Genomic DNA, 24,803 nt, shown 5'->3' with positions numbered 1-24,803 from the left:
CTGAGAGTAAGATATCTTAAATTCATTTTAAATATGGGCAACTCTCTCTTGGACAATTCTCCACTCTTACATATTTAAAATCCTTTCTATTCTTTAAAAGAGATATGTTTTTTATGGATGGAGGAAAGTTAGGCAGAGTTACCTAACATATCTCATATATATGAACTAAATATTCCCCTTAAAGATTGGTAACAGACTTGTTGACAGGAAAAAGGAAAAACTAGACTCATTTAAAAAAAAAAACAAAACTAAGCTATGTTCCTCTGAGTACAGAATACTGAATTCAGTTGTGTCTAAGCCAGACTCCATTCATTTGTTCATTTACATACTTGTTCATTTATTTGCATAATATTTTGCTATGGGAGTATAAGAAAAAGTGTGATAATATGCATCTTTTAAAACTAGATGTTTGCTTTACTTCTTCATATTCCACTTATGATTATGGAAGACTAACACGTTTTATCAGGACATATAAGCACAAACTTCAGGTAATTTTTTGGTAGTAATTTGTCCAATATTAAAATCTCCTTTCACTTCGAATCCAAGTGCCTTGAAAATGTAAGAGAAGTATATACGTACATAAATTCATTAATTGTGAACAAATGTTTATGAGTTCCTAATTTGAACCTAGGCGCCTTTTTTACATATCCCATTTAGCCTTATCATAAACTGTCATTTAATAGGTCAAGGGTCTAAAAGAGAGTATGTGTCATTTGAATCAGGTGTTCTAATTCTCAGGCCATTGCAGCAGTATTATTGTTATTATTATTTTTATTATTCCACTTATCAGCTATAAGTGTTAGATGAAAGAAGGTAAATAAAATATTGTTAATTTGGAATCCCTACTGTTATTTCTTTTATTATTTAAGATTGTATTTATTTACTTGGGAGAGAATGAGAGAGAGAGCACAGAGGGAGAGGGAGAAGCACACTCCCCCCTGAGCAGAGAGTCCATTGCGGGGTTCGATAGGGGGCTTGATCCCAGGATCCAAAGTTCATGGCCTGAGCCAAAGGTAGATGCTTAAATGACTGAGCCATCAAGGTGCCCCCTTCCTGCTATTCCTTCTTTTTCCTTCACCTTCCTTCCCCTTCCTTCCTTCCTTCTGAAAGATTTTATTTATTTATTTGAGAGAAAGAAAGAGTGAGAGAGAGAACAAGAGCCAGGTGAGGGACAGAGGAAGAAGCAGAATCTCCGTTAGGCAGGGAGCCCAATGTGGGACTAGATCCTGGGACTCTAGGATCATGACCTGAGCCAAAAGACAGATGCTTAACTGACAGAGCCATCCAGGAGCCCCCTGACTACCATTTCTAATTAAGGCTCTGCAATTAATGAAAAAAAATCCTTTCGTCACTACAACAGGCAGTTACTGCTTAGACCGCCCCCCCCAACTCTCTTCCACATTCGTCATCCCCCTTCCAGGGACTGTCATGTTTCAGGAGGCAGATGGTGCAGATGGTGCAGATGCCTAGTATTTGACATGGATAATCATAGCCCAGGCCAAGAGTGAGGGATGGGGAAATCTCACTGAATTGGTCAAACCAGAAATTTAATAAAGGAAAAAAGAAACTTACTTTTTCTGTCTAGCTCATAAACAATGCAACGAGAGAAGAGTTTCTGACTCGAGATGTGACAGTCTTGACTTTATCACCTAAAGAAATCAAAAAGCATATCACAGTACCAACTATAAAGAATCTCCAAACCTTCCAGAACTGTGAAAGGCAAAGGCTTGATAGGCTCAGAACTGTGTATCAAGACTGTATTTTCCTAACATTGCATGTGAGCAGATTTATCTGTTTAAAAGGCAACCTTAATTCACCTAAAATCTAAAATCAGTGATATTGTGATTTATCCTCTGTCGTAATTGGACATACTTCGTTTTAGCCTTTTCCAGTTCAAAAATGTTTATAGTAGGAGTATTTCTATTCCTCAGTGTTAATTAAAATCCTGCAGTATGTGGTATTTAGTAGTTAATGCTGACATACACAAGTATTAATCTGACTAAAATTAGCCTAATTAAGATTGTTATTAAGTCTTACATAAAGCAGAAGTGTATAACACAGTAGGTAGCAATTATCTTGGCTTTTAAATAACATTTAAATTGAAATGCGGATGAAGTATATTTAAATATCTCCCAGACCTTCCTCCTTAAGATAAAAACTTGAAAATTCAAATTTTAACCCCAAGTCCTTTACGATAAAGTGACAACCAAGTGTTGGTCACTTTTTGCATTACCAGTAACTGTGCTTGTTCTAATAATTGGCAGTAATAAAAGATTCCTTTCTGAGGGCGCCTGGGTGGTTCAGTCAGTTAAGCAGCCAATTCTTGGTTTGGCTCAGGTCATGATCTCATGGGACATGAGAATGGGCCCTGCCTGGGTCTCCACACTCAGTGTGGAGTTTGCTTAAAGATCCTCTCCCTTTGCCCCTACCTCCACTTGTGTGTGCACTTTCTCTCTCTAATAAATAAATAACTCTTAAAAAAAAAAGTTCCTTTCTTGATTAAAGCCAAAGTGTTGGATAGATTAAAAATTGAGTCAGGGGTCCAATCACCTTCATTGAAAATAGGGTTATTTTAGGGTGGCCCACTGGCTCAGTCAGTTAAGCATCTGCCCTTGGCTCAGGTCAGGCTCTCAGGGTCCTGGGATGGAGCCCCACATCAGGCTCCTTGTTCAGCGGGGAGTCTGTTTCTGCCTCTCACTCTAATCCTCCCCCCACCCTGCTTTTGCTCTCTCTCTCTCTGTCAAATAAATAAGTAAAAATTTGAAAAAAGAAAGAAAATAGGATTATGTTAACAAAACCAGTTTTTTTGTTATTACAGTTTTAGAACTGATACATTTTTTTCCAACAAAATCACAGTGCACACCCACTGAAAATACCTGATCGAAGGAACTGTAAATACTAAAAGAAGCAACGTGTAAATATCTAGCCTGAATCATTCATTCATTCAAGTGTTCCTTTGTTTAGTAAAAGCACTAAGTGTTCTCAAGTTCTTATTTTTAAAGCGGACGTCAACAATGGATTAAATCTGAGGTAAGGTAGAAGAGCTAGTACACCAACTGAAGCAATCATTGTATCCATAAGATACACTTGTTTATCTGATCTCTATGTAAATGAGTTACCTGCTCTATATTTAGAAATTAAAACACCAACCGAAGCTGACTCTCCGGAAACGAGTTCCGGTGGTCTACAGAGAAACAAAAACTGGATAGGAATAGCTCAGTTCAAATATAGGAACACACCACTAATAGGAACAATAAAAGTAAAAAGCATGCCATTCTAGTAGTGGTAAGTAATACCTTCTGCAAAGGCAGCAGATACATCTGACAATAAAATCATAGCTGTCCCTATGAGAGTGGTTTATGGACACCCGCGTGTTCTCACACGAGCAAATTTCCTATTCTGGGAATTGGCCAAAATCACGGATCATGGCTCAGTAGAATTTCTTACGCACAGTTGTGTTACATATCAGAGACTCATACATCAGACTACCTGAAAAAAAAACCCGTAGTTTTCTCAGTCAGTAAATTTAAGCAGTAACTGAAGCATCTTAACATATCTATTTTTTGGGATTAGATTTTGCTTCAGTATGAAGTGGCAATGTTTGAATAAATTCTGACTTTCCTTTATTTCATTGTGGTCTAATTGGGAAAATTATTACATGGCAGGGTAATAGAATGAACTGTAAGAGCTTGAAGACTCTTATGTTCTTGGCTACAACCACACAGCCAATATTAAAACATACATTATTTATCCAAATATAATATCTCCTTTGGAACCATGTGCTTTATCTTGTAAATACATATCTGCTAGGAGTTTAAAATGTATAGATTCTGATAAACTGTGCTCTTCTTTGGACGAGTTATGATCTCATAGAAGTTAAGAATAAAAACGGAATGGATTAAATTTAGGTTGGAATCAGACTTTGTTTTGAATTTTAAGAAAGTCATTTTTCACTAGCATCAGAGTGCAGTAGCAAATAAAAAGCAAATGCAGTTATCTAGATCCTTCAGGTAAAAATATGCTTTGCCCTAAAATATCTGGGTAAATGAGTTAAATATTTGTGCTTCACTTGAAATTGTCTGGAGAACCGTCTTTCATTGGATTTTGCTAGATTAGGTCTCATGGTGCTTTATGCTGGAGTACTTCTCAAGTTTAATGTGTACCAGGAATCTCTGAGGCTCCTTGTTTCAATGCAGATCTGAATTCAGTCCTTCTCTGCTGGCACTGGAGACTCTGCAGGTCTAGCAAGCTCCCAGGTGATACCTGGTCAGGGACCAACTACGCTTTGAGTATCGAGGACAGAGACAGAGGCCATGAGACTGCTGTGTCATGTTTCATGCCTGTGAATAGGCAGCAGGAGCCCAGGAAAAACTGCCACTATTTCTTATCCAGTCAGAGCTACAATTCAGCAGTAGGCACTTAGCTGATGGCTAAGCCAGGGCCAAATCCGGCGCACCATTTGTTTTCACACTGCCCCGGCAAACGAAGAATTATTTTCACAGATGAACATTTGCTCTTGAGCCGAGGGTAAGAAGCAGTAACTTTAAACACCAGTTAAGGGAAATTCCATCACTTCCCCAAAAGAATTATTATTTTGAATTCCAACCATAAAAAATTTGTAGAAGCATATTCTATCTCTTGTTGCTTAAATTACCTTCATATCTTCAAAATTTTGCCCTTTTGTCCCACAAACTCAAAAATGTTCATTACTGGGCTTTTACAGAAAGAAATTGAAGATATGTTGTCTAAGCTACTGCCTCTAATGCTATAAACTTTTCCGAATAAAATACAACCTTGTTTACATAGTACAAGGTGATAACCAATAAAGGGGGGTGAAGGAGTGGACATGATGTTTTTTATCTAAATTACCTTAATTAGTTAGGATGGAGGGCATCATAGGAGACTCTCACAGAATTCGAATTCTAAAACAAGAAAGTTTGAAAATTTATTCTTACTTACCTCAACACTTTTGTTAGAGTTCATATGATTATCATGGACGATATAGTTTGTCCGATTTGTACAACTTAATTTTTACGTAATGCCTAAACATACCTTCATCAGTTTGCTCAGGCTGCCATTAACAGAGTACCACAGACCAAGTGGCTCAAACAACAGAAATTGTTTTCTCACAGTTTTGGGTGGTATAAGCCCAAGGTCAAGGTGTAGGAAGACTAGGTTTTTCCTAAGGCTTTTCTTCTTGGCTCGCAGACGGCCATCTTCTCGCTAGGTCCCTTCATGGCTTTTCCTCTGTGCGTGCACAGACCTGGTGTCTTTTCCTCTTCTTCTAAGAACACCAGCCCTATTGTATTAGGGCCTCACCCTTCTGCTCTCTTTTAACCTTGATTACCTCTCTAAAATCTCTAAAACCTCTCTCTTCAAATAGTCACATTGGGAGTTAAGACTTCAACATATTATTTTAAAGGAACATAACTTGCTCAATAGCAACAGTATATGTATGTATAAATTCATCTCTGAAATTGGGTTACATATTGTAATGGATTGGCAACTCTTTTTTCCTTTCTCAGTGATACACAAAAACATGTTTCTTCTTACAGTTGAATTCATCTTAGATTCAGGAAACATGTTACGTTAGCAAACAAATAATGCTGAAAGCCTTTCTTTTTTTGTTGTTGTTGTTTTTTTAAAGAATTTATTTATTTATTTGTGTGACAGAGAGATCACAAGTAGGCAGAGAGGCAGGCAGAGAGAAAGGAAGGGAAGCAGGCTCCTGGCTGAGCAGAGAGCCCGATGTGGGGCTCAGTCCCAGGACCCTGGGATCATGACCTGAGCCAAAGGCAGAGGCTTTAACCCACTGAGCCACCCAGGCGCCCCTGCTGAAAGCCTTTCAAAAGTAAGTAATGGTCTCCAGCTCTGGCTTTCTCTGCCATCTGCCCAGAGGCAAATCATTTTCAAATTTTAGGTTTTGTTTATCTAATTCTACTAAATAATATGATTATAGAAATATTATTTAAATTGGCAGTCAATTTCTCTTTCTCTCTCTCTCTCTCTCACACACACACGCACACACACACACACTCTCATGGCAAAACCAAAGAATTTTGTTCAATTTTCTCATATAAAAATTTATTTTCTGTGCTTAAAAAGTATGTGATTTTTCTCAATTATTTAATTAAAAATTGTTTCTTTTTTAAGTTTCAAACTGCTCTACCGGTTTCATCATACTATCACTAGCTTTGTCTCAGTGCTAAAAATATGTAAGGTCATGTACTAGGGGCTCCTCTGCTTCGGGAGGTTTTAAAGACTCTTTGGGTCTTGACCATGGCCCTCTAGACTAGCTGAGCAGTGCTCTTTTGTGTTAGCTCTTTAACAACCTCTTCCTCTTCCTTAACTTACTTCTTCTTTCATTATCATTTATTTTTTAGCAACTTCCTAAGAAAGGGCATATGAATAGTACAATTTTCCAAGAATTTATATGATTGAAAATATTTTTGCCCTTATACTTGATTAGTTCATTGTACACTGAATTCTAGGTTGACAATAATTTGTCTTCATAATTTTGAAGCTATTGCTGTGATTGTGATCCACAGACTTGAAGGACGATTGAAAAGCCCAGACCCCTTCCGATGCTCTTTTCTGTGTTTATGACATCTTTTCCTAGCTGCAGCACTCTTCCTATCAATGTTATTCTAAGATGCCATGTTATTGTACCCTGGTAAAGGTCTTTTCAACCACTGCACTATTCACGGGTACTCTCACTGTTCTATCAATTAGAGAAATTTTCTTTTATTTTTAAAATATGATTTCCTCTCCATTTTATCTGTATTTCAAAGCCTATTGATTAGAATAGGGGTTGAACCCTCTTAAAATAATCCAAATAAGTCTCTTTAAAAATTTTTTTGCGGGGAGAGAGAGAGAGAGCACACTTGCGTGTAAGCAAGTTGAGGGGGGGGCAGAGGGAGAGGAAGAAAGAAAATCCCAAGCAGGATCCACCCACAGCATGGAACCCGAATACCACAACCCTCAGATGATAACTTGAACCAAATCAAGAGTTGGTCACTTAACCAATTAAGCCACCCAAGTTCCCCCAAATAAGTCTCTTAAAAAAAAAACCCAAAACTCTATTGAGGTATGATTGATCTACAAAATCTGTACATATTTAATGTACACAACTTGATGAGTTTGGATACCTTTTATTGCTTCTTCTTGCCTAATTGTTCTGGCTAGGATTTCCAGTAATACACTGAATATCAGTGGCGAGTGTGGGCCGGTAAATGTTTCAGAAGAGCAAAGCAAAGGCTCTAAGGTGAGAATGAATTTAAGATAGTCAAGAAAAACAAAAAATGTGGCTGAAAATGGTCAGAGAGGAGAAAGTAGCAAACAATTAGAGTGAGATGATAAGCACAGGCAAGATCATAAAGGCCACGTTAAAAGATTTGAGATTTCATCTTAATTGTATAAAAACCTATAGATGGAATTTAAGCAGGAGAGTAACATCAAATTTGCATTTATATAAGATCTCCCTGACTGTTAGGTGCTTAAGGGGGCACAGGTGCGTAAGAGTGAAAACAGGAAGACTATTAAATATGTTATTGCACATAGTCTAGGTTAAAAATAATAATGACTTGGACGAGAATGACGGCAGTGGCTATGAAGTGAAGCAGGTTAATTCACAATATATTTTGAAGTAGAATCTGGATAACTTAATATTTGGAGATGAGGGAAAGACAGAGAATCCCAGATTTCTGCCTTGAGTAGGTGAAGGTACTGGAGGAGAAAGGAAGAGTGAAGAGGAAGCCCGGGAGAGATCAAAAGTTCTGTCTTGTGTAACCACCTCTTTGAAACCTTCCCTTAGAGATTACTTATCTTTCTGACCTTTCTTTCCATTGTTTTAGCTTTTGTCTTGACACCAAATGCAAATATGTTTAAAAGCGTGCCTAGATGTTCTCTTCCCTCATTCCCCATCATTTTTTTTAATTTCACCTGACCTTAAATTTCCATTCCTTGCAGATGACTCATTAATCTTTATCTCGACTCAACCCACCTTCTGACCTATGATTCACATTTTCAATTGTTTTCTGAGCACTTCTCTTTAAATTATCTTTGTGCCTCTACCTCAACTCAAAATCAAGTTCATTTTCTCCCTTTCATGGATCTTCTTTATATTATTGGCACTACCATCTTTCCAGTCACCTAGACTTATACTCAACTTTGACATCTTCTTCTTCCTTGCTCTTGCTATGGTTTTATCAGTGGAATCTATTGCATCTCGTGTTTCTATTCTCTATGTTTTCTGGAAGTGGGAGCCATGACTGTAACTTAAGCCCCCAGTATACTTTATCAGGATTATTTTGTAACTTCCTAACTATCTTCCCACTTCCACTATCTCTCCCATTCTATCAACCAGCATCCCAAATGACAGTTCTAATCATTTCACTTGTGTCTCAAATCTTCAGTGATTCCATTACCTTCAGAGCAATTTACAAATTCCTTAAAAAATATTAAATGCCTTTTATGATCTATCTTGTCCCCCGATTCCCAAATAACTTGTTTCTCACTATTATGAAAATCTGTCTGATTGTGTCACAACTCTGTACTTTTGCTCATGCCAGTGATGCTGTCTTCACCTCTTCATATGGACTCCCTTCTTTCTTTTTTTTTTTAAAGATTTTATTTATTTATTTGACAGACAGAGATCACAAGTAAACAGAGAGGCAGGCAGAGAAAGAGGGAGAAGCAGGCTCCCTGCTGTGTGGAGAGCCCAATGTGGGACTCGATCCCAGGACCGTGGGATCATGACCTGAGCCAAAGGCAGAGGGTTTAACCCACTGAGCCACCCAGGTGCCCCCACCTTCTTTCTTTAAAGCCATAAAATTATTTCTCTCACCTCCCCAGCTAGAAATAAGTCCTTCTTGTTAGATTCCCCAATAGAATATAAGTCTGCAATGACTGAGAACAGATATTTTTTAATCTTATATCTCCAACTGTGCCTAACATACTGCCTTGCATGGAACAGGAAGAGAGTAAATACTAAATTGAATTGACATATTAGCTCTTTTTCTGATGAGTCTATAGTATGCCAAGTAATCTAAATCAATGCAATTATGTGATGAATGTGATCTTAAAAGTAGATAATATTGAAACTCAAATTTTTTATATAAACTGTTTAAAGAACCAAAATCTTGACTCCACTAATGAATGAGCCTTCCTGGAACCAAATTTCAAATAAAAATAAATTTAAAAATCCTCAAATTTTCTGTTATTCAGATTTACCCCCCTTTTTTTACACCTTCTATTTCTTAGAGACTCAGTAAAGAGCAGACCTTACAGATACATTTAAATACTAAGATATAATCAAAAAATTTACCTACCAGTTTCTCTATCAACCAAAACAAACACTAAGCTATTTAAACATTAGATTGATTTTTTTGAATTGAAAGCTTTGCCTTATCTGAAATTTTATGCAAGTCAGCAAAATGTGACTATCTCTAAATTTCAAGTAAATTCCATCTAGCTCAAGTTTGCCTCTGCTCTAACAATGGGACTAAGTCCAGTAATATGAATGATAAATTGGGAAATGGAATGGTTGCAGTGGATATAAACTGTAATAAAACCATGGCAAAGTCCCTACTCATTTTCAACCAAAATTTTCTAGATAATTCCTCAAGAATAAAAGGGAAAGAAGAGCAAGATGACTTTTCGAATAATTGCTTCCATTTATACTCTTTACCTAGCTAATTCACCTTTACTATTTTTTTCTAAACAGAAGTTTCTAGTCCTTAATGATCTACAAAGATCAGAGAAATGTCAGAAAACTGAGGACTGATAATTCAGATTATTTCAAACCATTTTTAAATGATTAAAACCTTGTGAAGAGGGCCTCCTGGGTGGCTCAGTGGATTAAGCCTCTGCCTTCGGCTCAGGTCATGATCTCAGGGTCCTGGGATCGAGTCCCTCCTCGGGCTCTCTGCTTGGCAGGGAGCCTGCTCCTCCTGTCTCTCTGCCTGCCTCTCTGCCTACTTGTGATCCCTGTCTGTCAAATAAATAAATAAAATCTTTAAAAAAAAAAAAAAACCAAAAACCTTGTGAAGAGATCACTTTATTTTAAATTTCCCCCAAACTGTTTTTGACTCCTATAAATCTTTAAAAGTTATCAAAAATAATTTATCTGAGGACAAAAATTCAAAACTGCAGCTTTATCTTCAACAATTGCTCCCTATTGCTATCAGGAACTGTTATAATAATACCAGTACAGTATCTTATTTAAATCTCAGAGTCACTCTACAAAGGTAAGCATTATTAACCCCATCTTAAGAGCTGAGGAAAGTGATCATGAGGTTAACTAACTTTCCAGAAGACCTCTAAGCAGTAAATCGGGAAATAGGGAGTCAGTGCAGCTGTTTCTTAGAGACCAGAGTCAAAGCAGCATAGTCAGATAACACAGTTAGCAGGCATCTGGATAGTCTCAGGGCAAAAAATATTGAGCAAACATCTCCAAGTGTCAATGTGTAAAAATGCCATGGACTATTACACTGATTTGGGGCTCTTTTTTCTTTCTTTTTTCTTTGCATTATTTTCCTAAGTCGCTGGAAATCTTTCTGCTGCATTGTCTGTGATGGTAGCTGGCTTCTTTGAAATACACAGAAAACACTTCCCTCCAGTGGAGCAGCCTCTCTCAGGCAAAGTCGTCACTGTTTCTTCCATGCCCTGTTTCCACCTGGCTCTTCAGTATGTTTTACTTGGAGTGGCTGAAACACTGGTCAGCTCAGCCTGTGAGTAATGATTTCATCACCTCATGTAAGAACACACAAAGTCTTTACACAGAACACATCACCTGAAGCGGTTGGTGACCTATTCACTCCCTGGAGATTTCCCACAATGCTTCAGAACAAGCCTATTTATCACCCTCATTTAAAAAACCAAAAATGTTTAATTTCTCTTCATTCCTCTGCCAGATACAGAAAAATTATTAATTCTACCTGAATGTAGATGGAAAGAAAGATTTATGAACTTAGTTAAAGGCAGTAACTATTTGGTCAAATACACAACAGGAGGAAAAAACTACTAAAACCTAGAAGACAAGTCCAATATAAAAGCTCTCCTGTCTTTCTTCTTCCCACCTCCTGCCTTCTCACTCACAGATAAACTCACATATATACTCCCTCCAAAAGTGACATTTATGATGTACCCTGAGAGTATATAAACATGCAAATGAAATGAAAATTGGAGCCAATTTTCCAGATAACTCATTGTCTTTAAATTAAGTTACACTAAATTAAGTGTGATCACTTGTGTTTCATAAGACAGGTTCAAAATAACTTTATTAAATATCAAGGGTTTTCTGGATTATCTAGATTGCTGATATTAATTAAACCAGCCATTTTAAAATTCATCAAGATAGTTCAGTGACTTCTTGCAATACAACAGTGTGTATGTTTGTGTGTGTGTGTGTGTGTGTGTGTGTATTTATCAGTGTAATCTATTGCATTTTATTTTTCACCTTCTTTATATTTCCCTGCAGTGGGAGCCCTGATTGTCACTCAATATACTTTATCGAGATTATTTTTCAACTTCCTATCTTCCTACTTCTACTATCTCTCCCACTCTATCGACCAGCACATGACCTTTAGAGGGTTGATTCAGCTGATCTGGTTGGCCAGGCATGTGTCCCCTTCCTCCCTCACCACTCCATGTGCGTCCCTCCCAAAGTGGCACACTAGGTGGAAAAAGATGACTTACTCCATAGAGAAGGAACATTCTTCAGGTATATGAGTAGCTACATTCTCATGGTAGAACCATCAAACTCTCAGCTTTATCTGTAGGAGAACGTAGGGTAGTCAAGTTTTCAAGACTCTAGACACATCCAAATGAGGGGCTGTATGTGGCAGTCTGCCTTTCAAAAGTAAAAAAAGAAAAAAATTCTATGAAATTATAACTATATATGCCTATTAGACCTCTTTTTTTTTTTTTTTTTTTAAGATTTATTTATTTGGGGCACCTGGGTAGCTCAGTCAGTTAAGCATCTGCCTTTGGCTCAGGTCATGATCCCAGAGTCCCAGGATCAAGTCCTACATCAGCTTCCTGCTCAGTGAGGAGTCTGCTTCTCTCACTTCCTGTGCTCCTCCCCCAGCTCATGCTCTCTCTTTCACTCTCTCTGAAATAAATAAATAAAATCTTTTACAAAAAAACCCCAAAAAACCCAAAAACTTTTAAAAAAAAATTATTCATTTTTGAGAGAGAGAGAGAGAATCTGAAGCAGACTTCCTGCTGAGTGAGGAGTCTGACTCGGGCCTCCATCTCCCAACCCTGAGATCATGACCTGAGCCGAAATCAAGAGTGGAACACTGACCTGACTGAGTCACCCAGGTGCCCCTGTATTAGACTTCTTTTTATAAATTTAAATCATTCCACTCAATTCATTTTATATAAAGAAATCATCTTATGAGATTCTAAGATGGGCCTATCACTGTTTGATACTACAAGAAATACAAAGGAACTATAAAAGAATGCCATTGCACAAGTGTTTGTGACTTCCCTGATGTGGTTTCCAGAAAATTGTTGGAGGTAGCCAAAATTTTGTAGGCTAGAAGTGAAGCAAGGTAACACAGTAATGCAGGTGATGAGTGAATGCAATCAGGAAATTCCCAGTCAGTTTAGCAATAGTGGTTCAACATATAAAGCCAGCAAGGTACTTATAGTCATAGACTATCAAAATGGCAGATTATGTAATATAAACCACTTAGTCTACCTTTCACTGATTCACCCATGAGGAAATCAACATCCAACTAAGTCAATTGTCTTATCTGCTATTATAGAGCATAGGGTAGGGACCAGAAGACTTTGTTTTGATTCCCAGCTTTGTCACTTACTACATTTTTGACCTTGAGAATTCATGCAACCTCTAAGCTTCACCTTTCTGATCTTTTAAAAAGGAAATAATTAAAATTCTTCCTTATATCACAGCAGCAATGTAAGGATCAATGGGAATGGGGACTACTTCTTGAGAATTAAATGACAACATGTGAAGAGTATTTTGAACTATAAACTGAAGAATTACTAAACAAACAAAAAAACAAACAGAATTACTCTTCTGGGAGGCAGTACAGCATAGTGGTTAATATCGAAATCAGACAAATAAGAGTTTAAATCCAGGGCTTTAAACCCAGTTCTGCCATTGACTAAATGTGTGACTCTAGATAAATTATTCTGTACTTCTGAGCCTTTCTTATCATCTATAAAATGAGGAATGGTTGTTGTCAGGACTAAGTGAAATGTTTTATGGAGAGGAAAAGGCAGAGTATCAATATATGGACAGCACTCAATAATTAGCAACTGTAATGTGTTCTGCTAGTATTCTAATCTTTCGCATGAATGAATAGGGCAAGACTCAGGGCTCAAGCACATATATTCTGCTCATAGCTCTTTCTATCACACCTACCATAAGCTGAACACCAGGGACCCGGTAGTGTGAGGAAAATTGTATCTTTCTCACGTGAGTAATCCTAAATTCCCCCCTTTTTTAAAGATTTTATATATTTGTTTGAGAGAAAGAGACAGAGATAGTGAGAAGAGCACAAGTGGGGAGGAGAGGGAGAAGCAGGTTCCCCACTGACCAGTGAGCCCGATGCAGGACTCAATCCCAGGACCCTGGGATTATGACCTGAGCCAAAGGCAGACACTTAACCAACTGAGCCACCCAGGTGCCCCCTGCCAATCCCTCTTTTTCCCTTACTTCTCACCTCCAATGCAACAACAAGACTTAGTCTTTACTCTGAAATATGATCTAAATCTGGCCATGTCTCACTGTCTTCTTTGCTCTCCACTAGTCTACACTAGTTATCTCACTAATCCTGTCAGAGCCTGCTAACTTGTCTCCGTGCTTCTTCTTCTGCCCCAGGAGTCCATTCTCCAAAACAGCCATCATGCTCTTTCCAAAAGAATTCCTACCATTCCCCTGCTTCAGATTTCTCAATAGGATTTTGGAGATAAATTCCTTAAATGGTGAATAAGATTGTACATGATTTGGCCTCTTGTACTGCTCCAACTACATTTTATAACATTATTTTCTCTGACCACTGCAATAGAAATTTAATGATCTTCATTCTGTGTTTCTAAAGAGTCAAACTTATTTTCACCCCAAGGCCTTTGTGTTTTCTCTTTTCTCTACCTAGAATCCCCTTTCCTCTGTTTTAAAGTGTCTTTCTTCTTCTCAACATCAAATTTTCTCAAAGATTATCTCTTCAGAGAGGTTGTCCAGGTGATCCTATCACTTTCACTCCATTACCCTCTTCCATTTTTTCTAATAGCATTTGTCAGGACCTGCAATTATCTTATTTATATGTGTATGTTTACTGCCTGCCTCTCACTAAGAGAATGTGTCGTCTTTAAGTCAAGATTCTTATCCTTATTGCCTATCCTTGTGTTCTACTGTTCTTCCTTCCTTAAAAGTGCCTGTACAGAGCAGACAACATAAATATACTGAATAAACAAATTAATTAATAAAATCTGTAGCTATTTCTATGTGAGTACAATAAAAATATATCACTCAAATTACCAACAATGTTTTACGTTGATGGCATTGAGCAAGGAAGCACAGTGGATTACTTCCCAAATTTCAGTGGACATTGTTTACCATACTAAGTCATGTTATAACTTGAAGATGATCTACAAGAAAAAACAACACACACACACACAGAAAAGTTTTCAAATTATGTCTTAATTATAACACTGTATACCCCTGCTGTCTCATAACCTGTGTTTGTTTTATTTATTCAAAAAATACTGTGTTTGTATCTATAATATGCCTAACACTACTCTAGAACCTTAATGTAAATCAATTTAAAAAAAATAGATGAAAATTTCTGCCATTGTAGAACCTACCTTCTACCAAAGGGAGAAAGATCGACTAGGATACACCTCAATGAGAAGTAGTAGTTACACAAAGACTTGAAAAAGTTGAGAGAGTCAGCCACAAGGATATCTGGAAAGAACATTACTATTAGCAAGGGAGTCATTAAATATAGAGATGAGAGTGTATCTGGCAATGAAGGGTAAGGAGTCTCGTGCAGCTGGAGGAGAGTAAGGAAGAGAGAAACTAGAAGAGATGAGTCAGAGTGGCTGTTTTAAAGACTCTGACTTGGGCTCTGAGTGAAATGGGAAAAGGAATGACATGACATTACTCCTACTTTTAAAGAAAGCTCTCTGCTGTCTAGAACATACTACCCTGAAGAAAAGGAGAGATTACGAATATACTACAATAAAGAGAACGATAGAAGATAGATGAACTAAGGGAAGAAATGAGTGCCTCAGACAAGTAGTGTAGGTGGTAAGAATACTATTCTGAAGAAGGAACAATAAGGTATGAGAAAAAGAGAAGGCTTACATCTAAGTTTATGGCCTGAGTACCTGAAAAGTTGCAGTTGCCATCTACAGAAAGACAAAAGGCTACAGGGGGAATAAGGTTTAGGGAGAAGATCACCAGTTTCATTTTGGACATGAATAAGATGTCAGATTGAAGTGACAAATAGGGAATTGAATATCTAAGTCTATATTTTCATATTGAGCTAAGAGATCTATGCAAATTTGAGAGTCATAAGCATATCGGTGGTATTTAAAGCAATGGGACTAGTTGAGATCACCAAGAGAGTCAGGGTACACTGGGAGTCAGTGTAGACAAAGAAGAGGGTTCAAGAACTCAACACTGAAGCATATCATCATTAAGACATTAAAAGAAGATGAGAAATCTGCAAAGAAGAGAGAAAAGAAGCAAGAAAAAGCAAAACCAAGAGAGCAATATCTTACCACATGAAGAAATGGTATCAAGGAGGAAGGAGTGTTCATCCATGTCAAATGCTGCTAATATGTCAAACAAGATGAGGACTGAGAATTGACCTCTGGGTTGAGCAATTTGGCAGTTACTAGTGGTTTGGAAAGAGCTTTCTTGTGTGGGATATGGGAATGCAGGAAAGCCTGTTTAGAATGAGTTTAAGGGATAATGGGAAGAGAATTATAGATAATTCATCTTAAGAATTTTGCAGCAAAAGAGAGCAAAGAAATGGGACAGTAACTGACAAAGGAATGGGGTTAAGAACAAGTTTTTGTGTTTGAGGAAGGAAAGATAATGGCATCATAGAGCATGTTGATGGGAATGATTCAAATGAGAGGGAAATTTTTAAAAAAAGAGGGAAAATCGATGATATTAGGGAGGAGGAAATTACTGCAAGGAGAGAATCTGAGATCTCATTTGCAATTTGAGAATATGGCTTTAGATAGTAGCAAGGATGGTTTATCAATGGTAACAATGTGGAGAGCAGAGTGCTTAGAGGCAGAAACTCAAGGGTGCATAAGTAGGTGAAGAGATTCCTGTGGAAATTCTCTGCTGGCTGACTGTTTTCAGGGAAGTAGGATGTCAGGCCATGAGCTCTGAGTGAGGATGGGAGGATAGAGTTGGGGGGTGTGAGGAGAAGGGAGAGGTAAGAAATTGTTGTCTAAGACAATGAGAAAGTGAATGACCTAGGGAGATACAGAAATTACCAGGGAGCATTAGGAGACCATTTGAGGTTTGTGGTCAGGAATTTAAGATGAGTTGGTCAACATGGCTATGGTTACGTGTTTTTCTTCCAGAAACATTAGACTGATGGATCTAGGAGCAGAGATGGCAGGGAGTGAATTGCTGGGCCAATGAGTCTCCAAAAAGCAAGTGGAAGGCAAGGGAATGAGGACATGTGAAAGAATATGATCATAACAATTAAACACGGAATTTAAGTTGGCTAAAAAGAGTAGTAGGAATATAAAGGCATGAAAGAGGTAAGAATAACAAAAGGAGCAGAGCAGTGGAGTGGAGATCTAAGCATTTTTTTTAACAGAATTGGTTTTTTTTTTTAAATATTTTATTTATTTGACAGAGAGAAATCACAACTAGGCAGAGAGGCAGGCAGAGAGAGAGGAGGAAGCAGGCTCCCTGCAGAGCAGAGAGCCCGATGTGGGGCTCGATCCCAGGACCCTGGGATCATGACCTGAGCCGAAGGCAGAGGCTTTAACCCACTGAGCCACCCAGGCGCCCCAATTCTAAGCATTTTTGTGATTGAATAGCAGACAGTAAACTGGGAAGACAGAAGGTTGTAGTCAGAGGGGGATGCACAAAGTTGAGATTATGGAATGCTTACAATTACTGGCCTAGGGCATGGGTTGGCAAGCTTTTTCTGAAAAGTGTCAGATTGTAAATAGTTAGGCTTTTCACACCAGCCAGACCCTGTTACTACCACTCAACTGTCATTGTAGTGTATGAGCCATCATAGGCATATCTAATGAATGGGTGTGGCTGTGTTCCAATAAAACTTTATTTATAAACAGGTAGTGGGCCAAACCTCACCTGATGGTAGGTAGTTCACCAGCTCCTGGTCTGAGGGACAAGTTTCAGGGTATGACCGTGGTAATGAATGGCTAAGGTAGAGTGAAAGATGAGGACATTAGAAAGAAGGTCATGGAACTGAGAAACCAAGATCTAGCAGGATGGAAGTTTTGAAGGGTGATCTCTGTATTTGATAAAATTGCCAGGAACCAAGGCAGGAATAGAACTGGAGAATGGGAAAAGGTGAGAGTACCTGATGACTTCGAATAACAGAGGAAAATGTCCTGCACAAAAGAGAAGTATTAGGTAATGCCATCGAATAATATGGATATAATCAAAAACAATAAGCCAAAGCTTTTTAGGGATGAGGAAGAATGATGATCTGAAAATGGCTAATAGGATAAAGTTCTGTTTTCTGGGACCGGGATACTTCTCTTACACATGTTCGAAATAACTTCTCACCAAACATAATAAGCACACCAAACAGCTGATGAACAATTGGAGTAAAAGAAATTTCGGCAACGAGTCCCCAGCACCAGGGGCCTCAGGAAAGTGGTTACAGTCCCATGGTCTGTAGATTCCACAGATGCTGTGATGGGGCATCTTTGCAAACACTAACCAGCCTCCACTTGGAGGCACATTTCAGCTCTCGTTGGCAAGACCAGCTTTCACACGTACCGAATATTTTTTACTGTGTCTTCACGGTAAAATGAGAATTTTGGAATAGTGGCAGACTTGTGGATACTATCTCTGCTATTATGTGCGAAAAGAAGTACCACAGAGCCTAAAAAATCAGGCTGATGATCACTAAAGTCGAAAGAGATCAGAACATGCAAGCCGGTGCCTGAAAATGGAGACCCGAGGACTTGAAAAGCTAAGTTCTCTAAAAGGGAACCGGAGGCTTTCAAAACGACTAAAATGACACCAAAGAGAGATTAACCAGCAGGCAGAGAGCTGGCAAAGTGTGTTCATGAATTATATACCGCACCAGAAGTTCTAGCAAGAGAAAAGCATAGGATTAATAATTAACTAGCAGAGTAATAATGGGCTTGTACGTTCTGCTTTTTCTCAGTGAAAGAAATCGGCCTACTTAGTCTTTCTGCCCATTGTTTTTCTCCTCATATTTATAGAAAGGAAAGTTCATAAGCCAAATCCTTTTTATAACAGTGAATCATTTCTTCCCAAATCCGCTTCAGCATTTCTCTCATACGGTCCTCCAGATCTTCCAGAAAAAAAAAAAAAAAAACAAAAAAAAAAACACCACAAAAACTTGTGAGCTGGGCCTCGGGCTCCTGAGGGGTGATTTGCACTCCACAAGAGAGCCGTGGCACCCATGGCCCCTTGCCGCCAATATCTGAAACCCTTCTCCACAGTGTTTTATTTATCACCATCATTATCTTCACTTCCAATAAGTATTTGTGGTATTAAGAGCCTGTTAACACTGCCCTTAGTGTCGCACATGTCTCTCTGCTCTCTGCCCACCCAGATGGAAAACCCTGGAAAGATACCCCAGTGCCTGAGCCCACGGTGGGCTCGGCCTCAGCACATAGTCCATTTGCTGAAGCGCAGATAGGGATTCCTCTGAACGTTTATTGGAGGAGAAATAAAAACATGTGCAGGATATGCGGAAACCAAAACAGAAATGTTAAATGAATGCTAGGAAAGTGCATGAATACATTTATAGGATGTATTAGTAAGTTTATTCAAAAGGGCCAAACAAATGCAGTTTTTCTGGGGGAAAAGGCACGTAAACCAGGGCTGACGTTTTCCTGAAAGAGAAGGGAGGAGATAAAAGATCTCTTTCGAGAAAAGAAAACTAAGGGGTGCCTGGGTGGCTCAGTCAGTTAAGTGTCCAACTCTTGTATGTTCAGGTCATGATCTCAGGGTCATGAGATCGAGCCCGAAGCTGGGCTTCATGCTGGGCGTGAAGTTTGTTTGAGATTCTCTCTCTCCCTCTCCTTCTGTCCCTCCCCTATCTACAAAAAAAAAAAAAAAAAGGAAACTGGAGGTTTTTAGCCTCTCCAGTATTCCAGTATATTGGTTTTCTACCACTTTTCTTTTTTAAATGAATTTTAATGTTTATTTATGATCTCTCACTGTAGACAAATTTGCAAAGTACAAAAGAGTAAGGAGAAGCAAAATTAAAAATCCAATAATTCAACCACTCAAAGCTAACACTGTTCCTGTTATTTTATGTATTTCCTTCTAATTTTTCACCACACATAACACAAAAGAGAGAGATTAGTGCAATAAACTCCTGTGTATTCACATTCTAGCTTCATTAATTTTCAAGTCAGCCAAACTTGTCTCATCTCCACCCTCACTTGCACACTCTCTTCCTCCTCGTTGTATAATTTTGAAACAAATCCCAGATATCATAGTATGATAAATGTTGTAAATATTTTAGCATGTATCCCTAAGGTTGCCATGCATATTTTAATATAGTTAATATCATATGTACAAAATCAGATATACTCATTTTCTTCTATGTCTGATACCAGAAAGTTTGGGGAGTGCCTTTTTTAAATTAGCATAGAATGTATTATTTGCTTCAGGGGTACAGGTCTGTGAATCATCAGTCTTACACAATTCACAGCACTCAACATAGTACATACCCTCCCCACTGTCCATCACCCAGCCACCCCATCCCTCCCTCCCAAACCCCCTGCAACCCTCAGTTTGTTTCCTGAGATTTAGAGTCTCTTATGGTTTGTCTCCCTCCCCAGTCCCATCTTCTTTCATTTTTTTTCCCTCTCTACCCTCCATAGCCCCCCACCCTGCCTCTCAAATTCCTCATATAAGAGAGAACATATGAAAATTGTCTTTCTCTAATTGACTTATTTCGCTCAGCATAACATCCTCTAGTTCCATCCATGTCATTGCAAATGGCAAGATTTTGGGTTTTGATGGCTGCATAGTATATATATATATATATATATATATATATATATATATATATATATATATCTTCTCTTCTTTATCCACATCTTCTTTATCCATTCATCTGTTGATGGACATCTAGTTTCTTTCCATAGTCTGGCTATTGTGGACATTGCTGTTATAAACATTCGGGTGCACGTGTTGGGGGAGGAGTTTAAGTGTTTATTTGAATTTCAGTTATTTAATATACACATAATATTATATTAGTTTCAAGCATTTAAACAGCGATTCAGTGAGTTCATACCTCACCTGGTGCTCATCACAGGTGTGCCCACTAATCCCCATCACCTATTTCACCCATCCCCCAACCCCTCCCCTCTGGTAACCACCAGTTTGTTCTCTATAATTAAGAGTCTGTTCAAAAAAGTTATTTGTAACTGAAATTAAAAAAAAAAAAAGATTTCCTTTAGGAGACCCAAAGCTTAAGCTATAGTCTCTCTTTAGGTAACCTCTCCTTAAATAGGATAATTTAAATGCATATAAGGGACTTTGCCAAGTAGGAACCATGTGACTTGGTAAGATTATTACTGTTAGGGTGCCTGGGTGGCTCAGTGGTTTAAGCCTCTGCCTTCGGCTCAGGTCTGATCTCAGGGTCCTGGGATCGAGTCCCGCAGCGGGCTCTCTGCTCGGCAGGGAGCCTGCTTCCTCCTCTCTCTCTCTGCCTGCCTCTCTGCCTACTTGTGATCTCTCTCTGTCAAATAAATAAATAAATAAATATCTTTAAAAAAAAAGTTTATTACTGTTAAGAATAGCCAACCTGATTCAGTTCCTACAAGTCAGCATTTTATATATATTATAATATTACATATACATTATAGCAAGTAAGAGCCACAGCACCTCTGCAAGTGAGTGATGATATTATTCCCATTTTGTAGAGAGGAACACTGAGGCTTGGAAAGTTTAAATAACTTACTTAAAATTGCAGAGGTAGTAAATAGTTGACCTGGGATTTTAGCAAAATCTTGTCTCATTCCAGAACATCCTCTTAGCCTCCATGCTGACTTTACAGGATAAATGCAAGTTTCCTAGAGGGAAACTAATGATTTACGTAAAATCACAGGATCATAGGCCTTATTACTAGATTGTCATATTACCTTGTACAAGCCTCACTTCAATCTAAAATTAGTAAGAAGTATTCACATTGGGGTGAAATTTGGGTGAATATATTGGGACACTTAAACCACCAAGTAATTAAATTTTCCTTGTAGCTGTTACAGAGTATGTTTTCCCATATTTTACTCCTTTTAGACACATGTAAATTGTAACATCATAGTATGCCTTCCTATAGTAACTTTAACGAAGTCCAACCCCAATTTTGCCTTTATCAGTATACTTTCTTTGAGGTATGATCAACACTAATTTGAATAATATTCTTTGGAAAGTCTTTTACAGAGAATGTTCTAAATTTTTACTTTCTCTTTTCCTTTCAGTCTCTGTAATATACAGATTTGTTCCAAGTACCATCAGAGGAACCTCTATGAACTTTTTGACACTATTCAATGGATTTAGTTGTTTCATGGGGGCATTGATGGTGGAGATGGTATATGTCATCTCAGAAGGTAAAAATAGGTTCATTGTATGCTTACATATATATATTGATTTGATGACTAGAGAATTGGGAGACAAAATCTTAAAAGAAGGGCTTTGCCAGTGTAGTCTTTCTTTAATTGATCCACTTTTGCAATTAAGATAGAATTAAGATAGGAAATAGACTCTTGCTGTATTCATTAATTTCTGGGAATTGTTTTTCTTTTGATAGGAGGAGGTAATTACAGAATGTCACTTCTCATGAGACCCTGTCTGCTGTCTTTCTTTAGTGTATTTTAGAATGAATCAGTCATTATATTCTTATTAGATCTTTCAGTGAGGTCATATTCAATAATGCCTCATAACTGGCAGAGATAATCTTCAGGAAAGGTAAGTCCTATGGAAATGTAGGCAAATGGGGTCTATGGATGATCTTTTTTCCCTGTGATTTTCCAGAAATCATGTCTATGCAAACCAAAAGAAACTGTGAATTGAATAGCAAATGGTCTTGAAAACTTTTTCCCATAGTAATTGATCAGGAGATACACCCCATCTGAAAAATTCGCATACAACAAAAAAATACTACTCATACATGTGCTGACAGAAAAATCAACAGAATGACAATGATTAGATGTCATGGTGAAATGTCTCTGGCTGTATTTTAAATCCACAAGCTTTTTCCTTTATTTGTTCTAAGATGTTAACATGGTTTAACATTTTTTTAAATTTACTTTTGCTTATTTTATGAAAATACTACAAGCTTGTTCTCTACTTTCACAGGTATTTATGGTTGTGCACTTAAAATAATGTAAAGAAAGTGTTGGTTTGGGATCTCCTGTAACAAATTTAATTTACATACTTTCAAACTATGGAAAATTAATTTCTACGAATGAGAAACTCCTTTTAACACTATCTATATTCAAAAAATATTTATGGATGACCACTCTGTTCCAGGGACCACGTTGGACAGTGGGGATACCATAACAAGGAAATAAACACTCCCAAATCCTCACAAAATTTCCAGGGGCATAGGGAAGAAGTAAAATTAAGAAGGATAAATTTGATGATAGATAGAGTAGCATTCTAGGGAACAAATGTACAATCCTTGATTGATTATTAATAAGATGAATTATTGCCCTTGTCTCAGTTAACTGAGAAAGTGGAACAAGCGTGTATTGCAATACTTCCTGTGTGCCAGGCTCTGTCCTACGTGGAATTTGTGAGATATGGTTCCATCTCTCAAAGGATGAAAATTCAAACTGTCATAATAACTCTGTGAACAGCAACAACTTGTTGACTGTTCTGGTGGTTAGATTCTTTATGTATAAACAAGGAACAAAGCACTGGTATTAGAGTTTTATAGGATAACCAGGAAGTCTTACCTATATCTCTACCTAAACATCTTTTGTGTTCAGCATACGTTTATTTTCTTCAATAGTACTCAGTGAAGATGTTTCTGAAATTTTGCTTTCTTTTTTTAAAAGATTTTATTTATTTGAGAGAAAGAGAGTGAGAGTGCATAAGCAGAGGGAGCAGCAGGCCCCCACTGAGCAGGGAGCCAGATACAGGACTCTGTCCCAGGACCCTGGGATCATGACCCGAGCCAAAGACAGACACTTAACCAACTTAGCCACTCAGGTGCCCTGAAAATTTGCTTTTAAGAATGTCTATAATCAAACCATATTTGACAAATTCTAGAAGAACTACAAAGTCAAATATTACTATCAGCTTATCTTTTATATAAATCTACTTTTTCCTATGTATGTTTGAGGAACATACCCAGTTAGACCGAGCTTCACAAGACTGTGCTCACTTGAATCATTAGCGACAAGTTCAGAGGTTCCCCCGGACGGCCGTCACTTCTGATAAGCTGGCTGTAAATGTGGAGGTCCTCAAAGACCCCCTTCGGTTTGGCAATTTGCTAGAATAACTCACAGAACTCAGGAAAGCACCTTACTTATGATTACAGCTTTATGGTGGCAAAAAAATACAAGTCAGAACAAGGTCTAAGAAGGTTCCAAAAGCAAAATTTCTTTCTTCAAGGATGCAGTGGCCAGCTGGTGCACCAGTGTGTGACAATATGCAGAATATGGCCAACCAGGGAAGCTTCCTTGAACTTCAGGGTGTGGGATTTTCATTGAGGTTTAATGATGTATGCAGGATTGATTGCACCATTGGCCATGTGATTGAACATAGTCTCCAGCCTCTTTGCTCCAGAGTTGGGCTATCATGTGGCTCAAAGCCTCAACCCTCTAATCCTGGGCTTGGTGTCCTGGCTGGCCAGGCCCCTTCTGGGTCATCTCACTAGTATTAACCACCAGGTGGGGCTGGAGGGGCCCACCCTGTATAACAAAGGCATTCCAATTACTCAGGAAACTCAACTGGGTTTAGTGTTTACCAAACAGGACCCAGGACAAAGGCCAGGCAAGTTCTCTATTACACACAATTATTCGTGTCATCCACTTCATTGAAAACCATATTTTTCTTGAGAATCTGAATAATATGATAGGAACTCTTACTTCCATTATTTTATTTATTCCAACAATCATATAAAGGCAATGTTATCCTTATTTTTGAAACGTACTCAAAACCGGAAAGAAAAAAAAAGCAAATCACAACTAATATCTGAGAGAGATCTGACCCTTGCACTATTCTGAAACCAACATCAATATTGCTTTTAATACACCAACAGCTATTACGAGTCACACAGTGTGAGGGCTTTTTTAATGACAGCTGTTAGTTCTGAAAAACAACTTCCTCGGATGGGGGTCTGCATGTTGGATATTACTGATAATATTCTAAATATAATAAAAGATGGATAAACAAAAGTCTATATGATTTTGGTGGAGTTCACAAAGGACAAATGGTGAGGACATCTTTGCCACATGTTTTTTTTTTTTAAAGATTTTTATTTTTTATTGATTTGACAGAGAGAGAGATCATAAGTAAGCAGAGAGGCAGGCAGAGAGAGAGAGAGGAGAAAGCAGGCTCCCCGCGGAGCAGAGAGCCCGATGCGGGGCTCAATCCC

General features: G+C 38.1%; 1 protein-coding gene across 1 annotated transcript in view; it reads left to right on the top strand.

Moving 5' to 3' along the window:
- SLC15A5 (solute carrier family 15 member 5) overlaps positions 1-24,803 on the top strand; it is a 78,405-nt gene that overhangs the window by 33,533 nt on the left and 20,069 nt on the right. Inside the window, exons 6-7 of the mRNA XM_046011956.1 lie at positions 10,542-10,730; positions 21,679-21,807. Of these exons, the coding sequence (XP_045867912.1) occupies positions 10,542-10,730; positions 21,679-21,807 (318 nt within the window). The remainder of the gene's footprint in view (positions 1-10,541; positions 10,731-21,678; positions 21,808-24,803) is intronic.

Source organism: Meles meles, chromosome 7, assembly GCF_922984935.1.
Source record: "Meles meles chromosome 7, mMelMel3.1 paternal haplotype, whole genome shotgun sequence".
NCBI classification, from domain to species: Eukaryota; Metazoa; Chordata; class Mammalia; order Carnivora; family Mustelidae; genus Meles; species Meles meles.
Note: the sequence above shows the minus strand (reverse complement) of the source record. Positions and strands in the feature narration are given on the sequence as shown.